The sequence below is a fragment of the Eulemur rufifrons genome, chromosome 2 (assembly GCF_041146395.1).
Source record: "Eulemur rufifrons isolate Redbay chromosome 2, OSU_ERuf_1, whole genome shotgun sequence".
NCBI lineage: Eukaryota > Metazoa > Chordata > Mammalia > Primates > Lemuridae > Eulemur > Eulemur rufifrons.
This window is the reverse complement of record NC_090984.1, coordinates 10387888-10401972: the sequence shown is the minus strand read 5'-3', so window position 1 is coordinate 10401972 and position 14085 is coordinate 10387888. Positions and strand designations below refer to the sequence as shown.

General features: G+C 48.0%; 1 protein-coding gene across 1 annotated transcript; it reads right to left on the bottom strand.

Moving 5' to 3' along the window:
* Positions 1-1869: 1869 nt before the first annotated feature.
* TEKTL1 (tektin like 1) lies at positions 1870-10572 on the bottom strand. The gene is made up of 7 exons (XM_069495386.1): positions 10003-10572; positions 8732-8836; positions 3604-3802; positions 3013-3179; positions 2814-2909; positions 2612-2725; positions 1870-2118 (listed from the first exon to the last, which is right to left on the bottom strand). The coding sequence occupies exons 1-7, from the start codon at positions 10570-10572 to the stop codon at positions 1870-1872; spliced, it is 1500 nt and encodes a 499-aa protein (XP_069351487.1).
* Between the last annotated feature and the right edge of the window lie 3513 nt (positions 10573-14085).

Here is a 14085-nt window from a genome sequence, read left to right as displayed (position 1 = left end):
AGGGCACTACCCCTGGGGGCTATTTTAAGCAGCAAAATCATGAACAAAAAACCCACAAAAATGCAAAAAAAGTGTGGCACTAAATAGACTGCAACAAGGACGCTTGTTTACTGTAAGAGAGCCGACACAGGAAGGCAGAGTGTCACCTTGTTTGACCTCAGCTGGGGGAATGTGCACATAAGGTGGCTGAGAGTTTTCACTGCTCTGCGCATGCCTGCAAATGACTGTGAAAGCACCACCAGTACTGATTTGGAAGTTACCAATAAATTTTAGTAAGTGAATTCACAAAGATGGAACCTTTGAATAATGAGGATCAGCTGTGGTCTCTTCATTAAACTTCCTTCAAATCAAGTGTGCTGTCAGCTTCCTGTTGGTGTCCTCACTGGCACGGGGAGGAAGCGTCTTAAGAAGAATGGTTTGTGTTCTTCTAAAGCTGTGACCCCCAGGCTTTAGGGTCCTTCTTGAGATAAGGGAGTTGGCTGTGATGCCCAATAGTTGAGTCAATCACAGCCGGTTTGAGCCCCAGCATGCATTCTTCCCAGCTCTGTAATCCTGGGCGGGTGGCTCTCTTTTTCCCAAACATTTCTCTCTCCAATGGGCACAGTATACCCCATCTCCAGTTGGTTGTTGTGGGGACCCATGAAGATCCTGGTCCCTGCTTGCAGTGTGGAGCAAGAGAGATTTAAATCCTGCCTTACCCCTTGCTGGCTGTGTAGCCCTGGGAAAATGAGCTTACCTTTCTGAACTTCATTTCCTTCTCTGTAAAATGTTCCCACTTGTGTCCCGATGACTGGCTGGCTTTGCCAAAAAATACCAATGTTCTTGGCATATGTGCTGGCAGCTCCACGAGGGAGGGACACATCCTCACTGTATCCCTGGCACCGAACAGAGCCTCTGGCACCGAATAGAGCAATTGCTTAGGAGACATTTGTGGCTGTAATGAAGACCCCTTCTCTATGTATGCCACGCCCTGGGATCTTCCTGGGAAGAGCAAGTGATAATCACAGTTTAGTATGAGGAGGTCTGTGATAGCAGGGTGTCCAAGAGACCACGGGAATACAGAGGAGGAACTGAACTATGACTGCATGGGTGGATGCAATCACAATGGGCTTCCTGTAGGAGGCCATGCCAGAGCTGCTCCCAAAAGGATAGTGTTGGCTGTGGTGGATCAACTTGCAACTTTCCCCAGGGCAGGGACTGCATCGTCCCTGGTCACTGCTGCATTCTTAGCAGCTGGCTCAGGACCCTGGCACTTTGCGGGGTGAGGACAGAGCAGAGCTTTGAGGAATTCTGCTTACAGTGCAGGCTCTAGAGTCAGGGATAAAAATCCCAGCTTTGCTACCTACCACTTGTGTGACCTTGGGCAAGCTGTGTAACCTCTCTGTGCCTCAGTTTCCTCAACTGTAAAATGGAGATGCTAATCGTAACAGCACATGTGCATCGAGGATATACTATATGCAGCCACCATGCTACAGGTTCTTATGCGTAAGAACTCATCTATGTTATTACTACAACCATTTGAGGTGGGTGTTTTAATGCTTCTCATTTTACAGGTTGGACAGATTGAGGCCAGAGAGGGACAGTGACTTGCCCAAGGCCACACAGCTTGAAATTGGGAAGCCAGGATTTGAATCCCAGCAATCTGGCGCCCAAATCCATCCTGTTAACTTCCAGGATACACTGCCTATAACTTGTAGGGTAAGTGATTCACATACAGTAAGTGCCTAATAAAGGATAATTAATATCTTTAATTAAAATTCCGTTAGAAGGCGATTAGAGGGAGGGAGAGTCGGGGGTAGGGAGCGCTATTGGGCTGGGAGACTGATTTCCGAGGGGCGGGCCAGCAGGCTGGGGCGGGGGGCGCGCCCATCACTTGGGGGCGGCGTCGGTGTCGCCGCGCGGCGGCGTGCGCGGGTCCCAGTCGTTGACCAGGCGCTGCGCCTGCTCATAGCACACGTGCGGGTGGCGCTGGCGCAGGCGCAGGCGCACCACGTTGTGGTCAACATCGAGCCCGATCTTTTTGCAGTTTAGGCTCCAGGTGAGGTTCTTCTGCATGGTGAGCAGCTCGTTCAGGTTCTTTTCCACGTGCGAGATGTGGCGCTGTAGTTTGTCTGTGCCCTGCAGAGGGGGATGGCGGGGCTGCGCTGGGAGAGCGGTGAGCTGGAGCAGAGGGCGGGGAGCTATCGGGGGTGGGCGGGCACACCTGCGCCAGATGTGCGTGTGGCTCGAGCACAGTTGAGGAGGGCGGGCCTCTTACAGGGTGGGAGCCGGGGAGCACACCTGGGTGGGCTAGGTGTGTTTGAAAAAGAACCCGCGACAGGGCGGGCTGGGGGCACGGACCTGGGATGGGAGAACGTATCCGGGCAAGGTGTGCACGAAAAAGGAGAGGGTGTGTGTATGTGTGTAGGGGGGCGCACAGGGGTTGAGGGGACTTATTTGAGCCAGGTGTGGATATTGAAGGGCCCCTCGTGGGCGAGGGCTGAAGGACAGGTAGACCTGGGTGAGGTGGTCTTACCTGGTCCAGATGTGCTTGAGGAAGGAGACTTACCAGGGCGGGGCTGCGCCCAAAGAGGGCGAAGAGGCGCAGAAGAGGGGCAGGGAGGGGACGCACCTGAGCTAGGCGTGTGGCCTCGGGGAGTTGGGTGCCCACGTGTCTCTGGTACACGCGAACCAGGGGTCGGTCCAACTTTTCTCGAGTCTCTAGGTGACGTTTCGACAGAGGACCCTGGCGGAGTGCGGTGGGCGGAGCAGTGAAGCCAAGCCTACACGGCACCCTTGTCCCCACCCCCGTAGACGGGTCCCCCAAACCGTACCTTGATGAGGCCGCGGGTGATGTACATCTCTTGCTGGAATTTCGTGCACCGGTGGATCGTCCCCCTCATTAGTCCTACACTCATGTTTAGTCTTTCCTGGAGATGGAGGAGCGCAGGGGGATCACGCGGGCTTCCCGCAGTCCGGCTCTCACCTGGGCCCTCTCGCACCCTCGCCCGTGGCCGCGCACGCGGAGCCCACCTTCAGCTCGCAGGTCTCCCGCATCTTCTGCGCCAGCGAGGCGCACACGCGGTCGCTGATCTGCAATTGTTGCTCCCGGATCTCGGCTTCGTTTTTTGCCATTTCTCCCAAGGTGTCATTGGACTCAACCAACAACAGCTTGGCTTCGTTCAGCGCCGCGGCGCACTCTGCGAAGGCACAGGGCGCGCGTGGGGGGACGCCGAGCCTCTCCTGTCCCAGACCCTGGCTGTCTGTGTCCCCCTCTCTGTTCTCAGGTGGTGGGGGGTCCCGGGCGAGGCGGCTTTATGGGGGGGAGGGCTGGGAGAAAGCCCAGGGGAGAGGCTGTCAGTGCGGGGGATCCTGCGAGTAGCGCCTTGGGTTGGTTTCCTTAGAAGCAGAGCCTGTGAATGACTGAGCTCGCACCGTGCGGGGGGAAGCCAGGCGAGAACGTGGGCTCAGCTCCAGCTGGACTCTCAGCCCTCCCATTTGGTCCAGGGCCATTCCCCCCGGAAGGAAGCAGCTACGTGGGCTAGGGGCTGCACCAAATGTCAACGGTGTCCGGGTGGGCACCAGTGACACCAGCTATAGTGGACTCCTTCCGGTGGCGCCTACCTGGGGTATAGGTGCCCACAGGGTCTGGAGGCGGCGTTTTCTGACCCTGAGTGCGTGGGGTGGGGGCGCGGGACAGGTTCACCCACGAGTGGCGGCCGGCCTGCTCTAGAACCTTGTCCAGCGGCTGGTTCATGAGGTCCACGGCCTGGAGCCTCTCCTTACAGCAGAAGGCCAGAGTGTCGCGGCAGGAGGCCAGGGCCTGGGGGCAGGGGAGGAGGGAGAAGCAGAGTGTGAGCTGGGACGTTGCAGGGAGGTGGCTGAAAGTGATTTTTCTGCTGGGGCCTTGAGACTTACAGGCTGCAAAGCATTTCTGCCTCCAAACTGACCCTCTCCAGGGGTCAGAGAGGGTGAGGAGGCGCGGAAAGGGGACAGGGAGGGGACGTACCTAAACACCCCCCCCCCCCTTTTAATGCTGGTAAAGGCTTTTATTTATGGAAATATTTTTTGAATAAATTTATTCTTTAATGTTCCAGAGAATTATTTTCTTTCATGAAATCTCTTTTAGGAATGACATGTCTGTGTCTCAAGAAAAAAAAAAGATTTTTATTTTGTCTTTGGCCCACATCATGCCACACTTCAAGGTCCACTTTATTTTCTATTTAAATTCCTTCTTTTTTTTAATCTCAGCATATTACAGGGGTACAAATGTTTAGGTTACATATATTGCCTATGACATAATTGTATGCATCTATGTTATACAACGTGATGTTTTGATATATGTATGTGTGGAATGATGAGATCAAGCTAATTAACATGTCCATTACTTAATATACTTATCGTAATTTTGGTAGTGAAATCATTTAAAATCTATTCTTTTCCAGTTTGCTTTTTCCCTAGCTTTATTGAGGTATAGTTGACAAAAATTGTGTATATTTAAGGTGTACAATTTGATGTTTTGATATATGAATACAATGTGAAATAATCACAACCAAACTAACATATCCATCACCTCACCCAGTTCCCATTTTCTAAAACAGAATTTTACATTTATTTTTTCTTTAAAATTTGTCTTTTTACTGATTTGTGGGGGTACATGTCCAGATTTGTTACATGGATATATTGCATAGTGGTGAAGTCTGGGCTCTTTGTGTAACCCTTCCCCGATTAGTTGCCCATTAGGTAATTTCTCATCTCATTCTCCTCTCTCGCCCTGCCACCTTTCTGAGTCTCCAATATCTATTAATGCATTCTCTATGTCCATGTGTACTCAGTATTTAGCTCCCACTTATAAGTGAGAACATGCAATATTTCACTTAAAACAATGGCCTCCAGTTCCATTCATGTTGCTGCAAAAGATGTGATTTCATTCTTTTTAATGGCTGAATAGTATTCCCATGTAATTAGGTGAGATACTGCCCAAAGCAATCTAGAGTCAATGCAATTCCTATCTAAATATCAATGTAATTTTTTACAGAATTAGATAAAACAATCCTCAAATTCATATAGAACAACAACAACAAAAAAGAGTCCAAACAGCCAAAGCAATCCTAAGCAAAAAGAAAAAGCTGGAGACATCACATTGCCTGACTTCAAATTATACTACAAGGCTACAGTAACCAAAATAGCATGGTACAGGTATAAAAACAGGTACATAGATCAGTGGAACAGAGTAGAGAACCCAGAAATAAAGCCATATACCTACAACCAACTGATCTTTGACAAAGCAGACAAAAACATACATTGGGGAAAGGACACCCTAGTCAATAAATGGTGCTGGGAAAATTGGATAGCCATATGCAGAAGAATGAAACTGAATCCCTGTCTCACCATACACAAAAATTAACTCAAGATGGATTAAAGCCTTAAATGTAAGACCTGAAACTATAAAAATTCTAGAAGAAAACCTAGGAAAATCTCTGTCGGACATGGCCTAGGCAAAAAATCTATGACTAAGACCCTAAAAGCAAATGCAACAAAAACAAACACAAATGGGACTTAAACTTAAAAACTTCAGCACAGCAAAAGAAATAATCAACAGAGTAAATAGCCAACCTACAGAATGAGAAGAAATATTCACAAAGTATGCACCTGACAAAAGATTATTATCCAGAATATACAAGGAACTCAAACAACTGAACAAGAAATAATACAAGTAACCTCATTAAAAAGTGGTCAAGAGACATGAACAGACATTTTTCCAAAAGACAACATATACACGGCCAAAAAACATACGAAAAAGTGCTCAACATCACTAATCATCAGAGAAATGCAAATTAAAACCACAGTGAGACACCATCTTACAGTCAGAATGGACATTTTTTAAAAAAATCAGCACAATTCACAATTGCAAAGATGTGGAAACAACCCAAGTGCCCATCAATACATGAGTGGATTAATAAAATGTGGTATATGTATACCATGGAGTACTACTCAGCTGTAAGAAACAATGATGATATAGCACATCTTGTGTTTTCCTGGATAGGGCTGGAACCCATTCTACTAAGTGAAGTATCCCAAGAATGGAAAAATAAGCACCACATGTACTCACCATCAAATTGGTTTCACTGATCAACACCTAAGTGAACATACAGGAATAACATTTATCGGGTGTCGGGCAGATGGAAGGGGGGAGGAGGGGATGGGTATATACACGCCTAATGGGTACAGTGTGCACCATCTGGGGGATGGACATGCTTGAAGCTCTGACTCAGGGCAGGGGCAAGGGCAATATACATAACTTAAACATTTGTACCCCCATAATATGCTGAAATAAAAAAAAATCAAAAAACATTAGATGATGGTGAGGATATGGAGAAAAGGGAACACTTATACGTTGTTTCTGGGAATGTACATTAGTACAACCTCTGTGGAAAGTAGTATGGAGATTTCTCAAAGAACTAAAATTAGATCTACCATGCAACCCAGCAATTCCAATGCTGGATATCAACCCAAAGGAAAATAAATCATGGTATTAAAAAGTTATCTGCACTTGTATGTTTGTCTCAGCACTATTCACAATAGCAAAGATATAGAATCAACCTAAGTGTCAATCAGTCGATGACTGGATAAAGAAAATGTAGTGTGTATGTGTGTCTGGCCCTTTAAGAAAAAGCTCACTGAATCTAGAACTTCATCTAAATGGAATCATACAGTGTGCACTCTATATATCCAGCTTCTTTCTCTGAATATATCTTTGGGATTTATTCATTTGGTTAAAAAATAGATTTAAAAGTTTTTTCTTCTTCTTCTTCTTTTTTTATTTTTTAGAGACAGGGTCGTGCTCTGTTCCCCAGGCTGGAGTGCAGTGGCATGATCATAGCTCACTGTAGCTTTGAACTCCTGGGCTCAAGTGATCCTCCCACCTGAGCCTCCTGAGTAGCTAGGACCACAGGCATGTGCTGCTATGGCCAGCTATTAATTTTCTTTTTCTTTTTTTGTAGAGACGGGGTCTCACTATGTTGCTCAGGCAGGTCTCAAATGCCTGACCTCAAGCGATCCTCCTGCCTTGGCCTCTCAAAGTGCTGGGACTACAGGATTTTATTTATTAACTTAAATATTCATCAAGCGCCTACTGTATGCTGGGCAGTGTGCTAGCTGGTCAGGATGCAGTGGTCAGTAAAACAGGTCCAGTTCCTGCCTAAAGGAAGTGAGTGAGTCAGTATGTGCAGTCAAGATTGATTAGCCTGAGAAACGGATTATCTGGAGGGGCACATAGGATCAAGAAAGGTGGACTTTTTTATTGTGGTAAAATAAATGTAGCATAAAAATTTGCCATTTTAACCATTTTAGGTGTTCAGTTCAATGGCGTTAACTACATTCACATTGTTGTGCAACCATCAATGCCGTCCATTTTCTGAACATTTTCATCATCCCAAACAGATCTGCACCCATGAAAAAATAACTCCCCCTTTATTCACTAGTGAGAAGGCACCAACAGAGAAGGAAATATTAATGAGGCAAGAGGAGGTGGGTGCAGAGGTGGATGGACTTATGGGATTGACAGAGTAAAAATGAGAGAGGTTTCCTTTGGTGGCTTCCATGCATTGGGGTCATTGCAGAGTGAGGAAGAAACGGAGTTGTAGAGGTCTGAAGGAAGACAAGGGATGACATAAGTTGTCCAGTGGGACAGGGTGAGATCCCCAGGAAAGTTCTGATGGCCACTTTGAAAGTTTGAATTCATGATTTTAAATTTAAACAAGTCTGCTTAGTGGTGGGCATTTTTCTCCAGCAATATCCACCCCAGGTCCTCTCCAGCAGCCTGTTTTCTATCTATACCTGTCTTTTCCCACCTTCCTACTTCCCTTTATCTCTTTCAAGTCCTTACCTCCCACGTCCACTGTCATGGTCTTATCCCTTGCTTGTTTCAGACTTCCCGGAAGGATTTCTCAGGAACCACCAGATTTGAAAGAATATGCCAATGGGTCAGGGAGTGCTCCCTCTTGAAGTTCAGCATCACGGACAGCATCACACCAGCCCCCTAAATCCTACCTCATTCCCCAGCTTGTCCCTTTTCTTTGAATGCCCCTAGAATGTGAACTCTGCAAGGGCAAGGTCAATTGTGTCCTGTTCAATAGCTTATCCCCAATGCCAAGCATGGTGCCTGGGACAACAGGGTGCTGGATTAACATAGGTCACGGGGATAAGTCAAAAGCACACAGGTTACCAGGTAATCCTAGCAGGTCCCAAAGGCTCCCTGAAATCCAGTGCTTTCCCATTTCCATTCATGTCCTCATAAAGAAATTCAGTGAGAGACCATGTCTAGCTGAAATTGACAAAGATGGAGTCTTCAGAGTGTGAAGAACTAGACTCCAGACACCTGGGCTGAAACCACAGCCCCACCAATGGCAGCTCTGTGATTCAGGTGAGGTCACCTCTCTCTGAGTCTCAATTTCCCCATCTCTCATGAAGGGATCATAGTTCCTATTCCACAGGAATGTTTTAAAGAGTTGATTCAATGACTGCACAGAGTTTGGCACAGAGTGGGTGTTCATTGTTATTTTGCAGCCCAGCTTCATCACTCACAGCCCCAGTTTTTCCATTTTGCAAAGTGGAAATGGGAAGTGGATATCAGGGCAGTGTGGGTTGAGGGATGTGCTGTTGTGGCAGTCCCCATGTCAGAGCAGTTTGTTCATCAGACAGCCAGGAATCCCCCTCCAGCCCTCGCAACTTGGCCCCAGGTACTCCGAACCTTGAGCAGGGCTTCTGATTTTTCCATATCTTCCTCCATTTTCCTCTTCATCTTCTTCAGCTCCTCCTTCTCCCAGGTAAGCATGCTGTCAGCTCTGTCAGGGATCTAGGAAACAAGGGGGGAATCTCTCACACCCTCAGGACAGGGCTGGAGAGAGATTTCTCTTTTCAGGGTAGTAGAGGGTTTGCCAACCTCATAAACTCTGGGTCTGGAGGATGAAGTTGGGGGTACTCTAATCCTTTGGTGCTTTCACTCTCTGAGAAAGCTTGACCCTTTCAGGAGGCTCTCACTTGGGAAGGGTCTTACCCTCTGGAGTTTGGGGCTGGGGGTTTCTCCCTTTTACCAATAAGAACTTGGTGGACGGGGATGGAAGTGACTCAACTTGGGTGGGGGGAGTTGCTCTCACTCCCTGAGGCTGGGGGCTGGGCACTCCTTCCTCAGTGATGGTCTTATCTCCTCTGCCTAGCTAGAGATGGAGGGATCTCATCACAGGGACAATGAGGGTTTGCCTTTTAGGGTGTCTTACTCTTTGGATCTGGGGGCTAGGAAGTAGGAAACCCACCCACTGGGATCTCATCTCTCCCCAGGGAGGCTGGAATGTTCCCACCTTTTGGGGTTTACTTTAGGAGGGGATTTCATCAGGACTGGGAGTAGGGGGTCTCAAACTTTCTCCTTGGCCAGGGGCCCAACTCTCAGGTTCAAGGGCTGAGAATCTGAAGTCTCACTCTGTGGGCAGGACTTCTTTTTCTCAGATGAGGCCTGGGGAGGGTTCTCACTTCCTGAGGCTAGAGGGTTGGGTTTTAGTTCACATTTTGGAGGGTTTCACCTTGGTTGGGACTGAGGCATCAGGTATTCTCAACTGGGAGTTGGGAGTGTGTTTTCACTAGGATCGGAGCATTGAGGGTCTCACGCTCTGCACCCGGCAGTTGGGTGGATGCTCGGGCTGAGGGCTGTGGGTTTTGCTCTTTGGGAAGACTTTCATAGAGTCTGACTTAGGAGTCCCACTCTCTCTTCCTGGCTGGGAGCTTGGGATGGTTTCCCCCTCTGCGGCAAGGGAGTGGAAGATCTTATCCTCTTTGGTGGGTCTCACCCTCAGGGCCTTGGGGGTTTAGGCACCTAATCCTGGAATGCCCGTCTTTCGCGTGCCTTTATTCACCGGAGTGGGGGCCTGAGAGGTGTTCTCTCTTTATGGGGAAGGTTCCTCCCAGGCTGAACACCCGGGAGCGGAGACCTCAGTCTTTGCGACTAGGCTTGGGGGTGGGGGACCCCACCTTCTCAGATTTGGGCCTGTAGCCCCGCAGCTTCACGCTCTGCTGGTTAATCAGCAGGCTCTTGCGCACTTCGCTGAGCCTGCGGTCGGTGGCCTCGCGCTGGCGCTGCAGCTGCCGCACCTGCCCGTTGATCTGGTGCTGCGCGCGGCCGAGGCGGGCGGCGGTGAGGCGCGCCCCGCGCGCGTGCGCGAGCACCACCTCTGCCGTCTGCAGGGCGCGCGCGTCGCGGTGCAGAGGCAGCGGCAGTCGGGCGTGCCAGGCGGGCGGCTTCATCTTGCCCTTCCACAGCGTGACGCCCTCGCCCGGCGGCGGCTTCTCCACGTGGCCTCCACCTCGGAGCATCTCCACGCGGAAGCGCCAAGGCTGGATGTAGGCGGCGCGGCACAGGTGGTGCGCCACGTTCGGGTCCCGCACGCTGTCCTTGGGTTGCCACATGGCCACCGCCTCCTGCCCGCAGCGCTCAGTCACTTGGTGCGCCTTCCTTGTTTCGGCCCTTGTGGCCTCGCGCCATGCTGGGGCCCCAACGCGAGTGTCCTGGCTGTGCTCAGCCGGGGGTGCCAGCACAGGCATGGTCCCTGCTTGGTGTCCCGGACTGGCCCGGGATCCCCACGTTGAGGAACGGGGACCACTCCAACGACACACAACTCTTTCCTAGTCTGTAGAGCGAGTAAACTGAGAGTGCCTATCACCGTGGCAACGACCGAGGCAACAACGAAGACAGAATTCCAGAGGTGGGGGAGGGGAGAAGCTGGGGGAGGGGAAGGATAGAGTCTTTGCTTTGGAGCCTGGAATTCTGATTCCTTGAGCAAGTCCCCATCCAGCAACCCTCCAGCAATATGGTCCTTCTTACAGCTCTTAGGACATCCTAAGCATTTTCCCATTTCTAAATTTTAAACTTGCTGTTCCCTCTGCAGGGAATACTCCTTTCCATGTCCTTCCCATGGCTGGTTCCTTTTCAATCTTCATATTTTTCCTTGGCTGAGTTCTTGGTGTTCTTCAGGGAGGTCCCACCTCTTAGACAGGTTTTTTCTTGACTACTCAAAAGGAGCTCTTGCTACCGAGCAACGGGTTTGCTGCACAACCGCATAGAAGCCAATAGTAGGGCGCAGGCTTTTGAGGAGGAAAAGAGCTTTATTGCAAGTCGACTGGCAGAGAGACAGAAGGCACCCCCCCCCCCCCGATCTGGAGGGGTGAGTGGGTCAAACTGTTACGTTCCTAACTCGTCCGGGTGATGCCAATGCAGTGGGTGCGCCAGGCTGCTGCTGTTAACAATTAGGAGGTTAAGGCTTTGTCCTGTGGCACGTGCAGGGGCTACACGACTTGCAATTTTAGCTCTGTGTCATCTGTAACAACTTAAGCAATGGCTAATAGGTTAGAGTTGGTCCCGCAGTTACACTCTCTTAGTCTTACCTTTCCTTTACTGTATTCATAGCACTCAAAACTATCTGAAAGTATCTCGTCCATTTATTTGTTTACTTTTTAATTTTTGGGTCACCCCTTACCTGCCCTAGAAGACTCTAAGGGCCTTGGGAGTGGCAACCGTGCTGGTCTTGTATTCTCACTGCCTAGAACGGTTCATGCCACATGGTGGGCCCTGAATAAACGTGGGATGAAGAACTAGAAGGCACTGATCACATGCTGTGACCATTTTATTTGTTTCTTTTTTTTTTTTTTTTTGAGATGAAATTCTCATAAATGAAACGAATGATTCTAAGGTGCACAACTCAGAGGTGTTTGTACAACCACCACTTTTATCTGGTTCTAACATTGTCATCGCACCCAAATAAAACCTCATCCCCATTAGCAAGCAGTCACTCCCATTCCCCTGTTCCCTCAGCTCCTGGAAACCACTCATCTGCTTTTCTGTCTGTATGGGTTTGCAGGTTCTGCATATTTCATCCAAATAGTGTCATGCAATATGTGACCTCTCACATCTGGCTTCTTTCACTTGGCATCATGTTTTCAAGTTTCTTCTACATTGTAGCATGGATCAATGCTTCATTCCTTTTAATGGCCGAATAATATTCCATTGTGTTTATATTCCATAATTTTGTTTATTCATCCAGCCAACAATGGACATTTATTTTTCACTTGTGTCCTTTGTCTGCCTTCCACATCAGACTGTGAGCTTCCTGAGGGTGTTGACTTTGTCTCTCTTATATACCACTGCATCCCCCCATCTAGCACCCAGCACAGATAGCAGCTCAGAGCAAGCACTCAATAAATATTTATTAAATGAGTATATGGGAGGAAGGAAGAAATGTTTTATTGTTGAGTGAATGAGAGGTGCAAAAATGAAGAAAGAATGAATGATCCTGCCTTTGCCACGAAAGGATCATTCAGTCACGGGAAGAATAAGACGGACACCCAAAGGCTCCCAGGCCAGCCATGCTGGAGATTCACCCGTTATGTTCTTTAGGGTGACCAGGAAGAGAAGGGGGCAGGCTCGTTTCAAAGATTTGTGAGAATGTGCGTTTATCGCAGTCATTACCACTGGGACCAGTGTGGTATCTAGCTCAACAAATCTTCACGAAGAGTCAAGATAGTGTCATGGTCGATATTCTGGAACCAGAGGATCTGGATTTCAAGTTATAATTCTGGCACTTACTGTGTGACCTTGAGCAAGTCACTTAATTTCTCTGTGCCATATTTCATCGTCTGTCAACTAGGTTGATAAGATTGTGGCATGGATGAAATGAGTTAATATGAGTGAAATGCTTAGCACTGTAGCTGACATATAGCAAGTAGGATGCAAGTTTTTACTTTGCATTTTTATTAACTGAATGAACACACAAATGAGCTATTTCAAAACCAGGAAGTACGGAGAGGGTTTCACGAAGAACCAGGGAGACTGCTCACGTGGGACAACATTCTGCATTCAGTCATCTACTTTTTGCTTTGTTCACATCATTGGGATAGTTTACTGCCTGGTGTATGGTGTACCTCTACTGGGCAGAATTTGTGCCAAGCTACCTGGGAGATACGTGAGAAGCTTTCTTGATCCCTACCTGTGAGGATTTTGACTCCCACATGACTCTCTGGTGAAATTCACTGGGGCTATGAGTGGAGGTGCAGTCCATCCCATTCCAGTTTTTTTTGGTTCAGCACATTCACACCAACACATTGCTAGTGTATAATACTGTTGTCCAAGCATTGAAATTGGTGCAGACAATTGCTTAATCCTCCGGCCAACTTCTCTTCCTTTCCATCTCCCAAACCCAGTTTTGAGTCTCCATATCAAATTCTAAAAACCCACCTCTAGCCCACTGTGGATACTTCTCTGGTGTGACATGTATGCCTGCATTTGAGCAATAGGTGAAGCATCTTCTGCTCTGCTGTGAAAGCCTGCTGGCCAGCCTGGGGTGGCAGGGGTTTGGAAGGAACCAATGATCACAGGGCTGGGATTACCTCTCAGTCGCCAGGAGATTCAACTATGTGTGACTGAACAGAAACGATGACATGGGAAATATGCTACAGTGACATATACAGAAGCCTGAGAGGTAGGGAAATAGTTCATGACTCTTTAAGCCCAAATACTTCTCTTAAGCTGATGAGCCTGTTTTTATGCTATGAAAGCACAATGTAAAGTAAAATGTGCAAAAGGCAGAAAAACATAATGAAGAAAATAAGAATCATTTTTGATTTTACTAGCTAGAGGTATCTGTTCTGAACTTGCTCTTGTTTAACCATTTCCCTATATACTTCTCTCTCTCTCTCTCTCTCTCTCTCTTTCTCCCTCCGTGTATGCACTTATAGTTGTACACATCTTCCTCCTCCCAAATATTTCTAACTCAGGCCAATGGGGAATCATATTTCTTTTTGAAATTAGCTCTCTGATTTTTATAATAAAGGATGCTTTGCAGAAATTCCTTTTTGCAGCCATGTTTTCTGGGGCCACCTGTTCTATATACCGGGTAACGCAAAATAGGGAGAATACTGCCCTTGGGTGAAATAGAGTGAAATTGAAGGATGGATTAAGAAGGAGAAGCTTCTAAAACTTCTAGCTTTTCTTTCTTCTTTTTTTTTTTCTTTTGCTTTTTTGGGTGTTATATGGAGATGCCCTTCGCTCTGAAATCTTGGCAG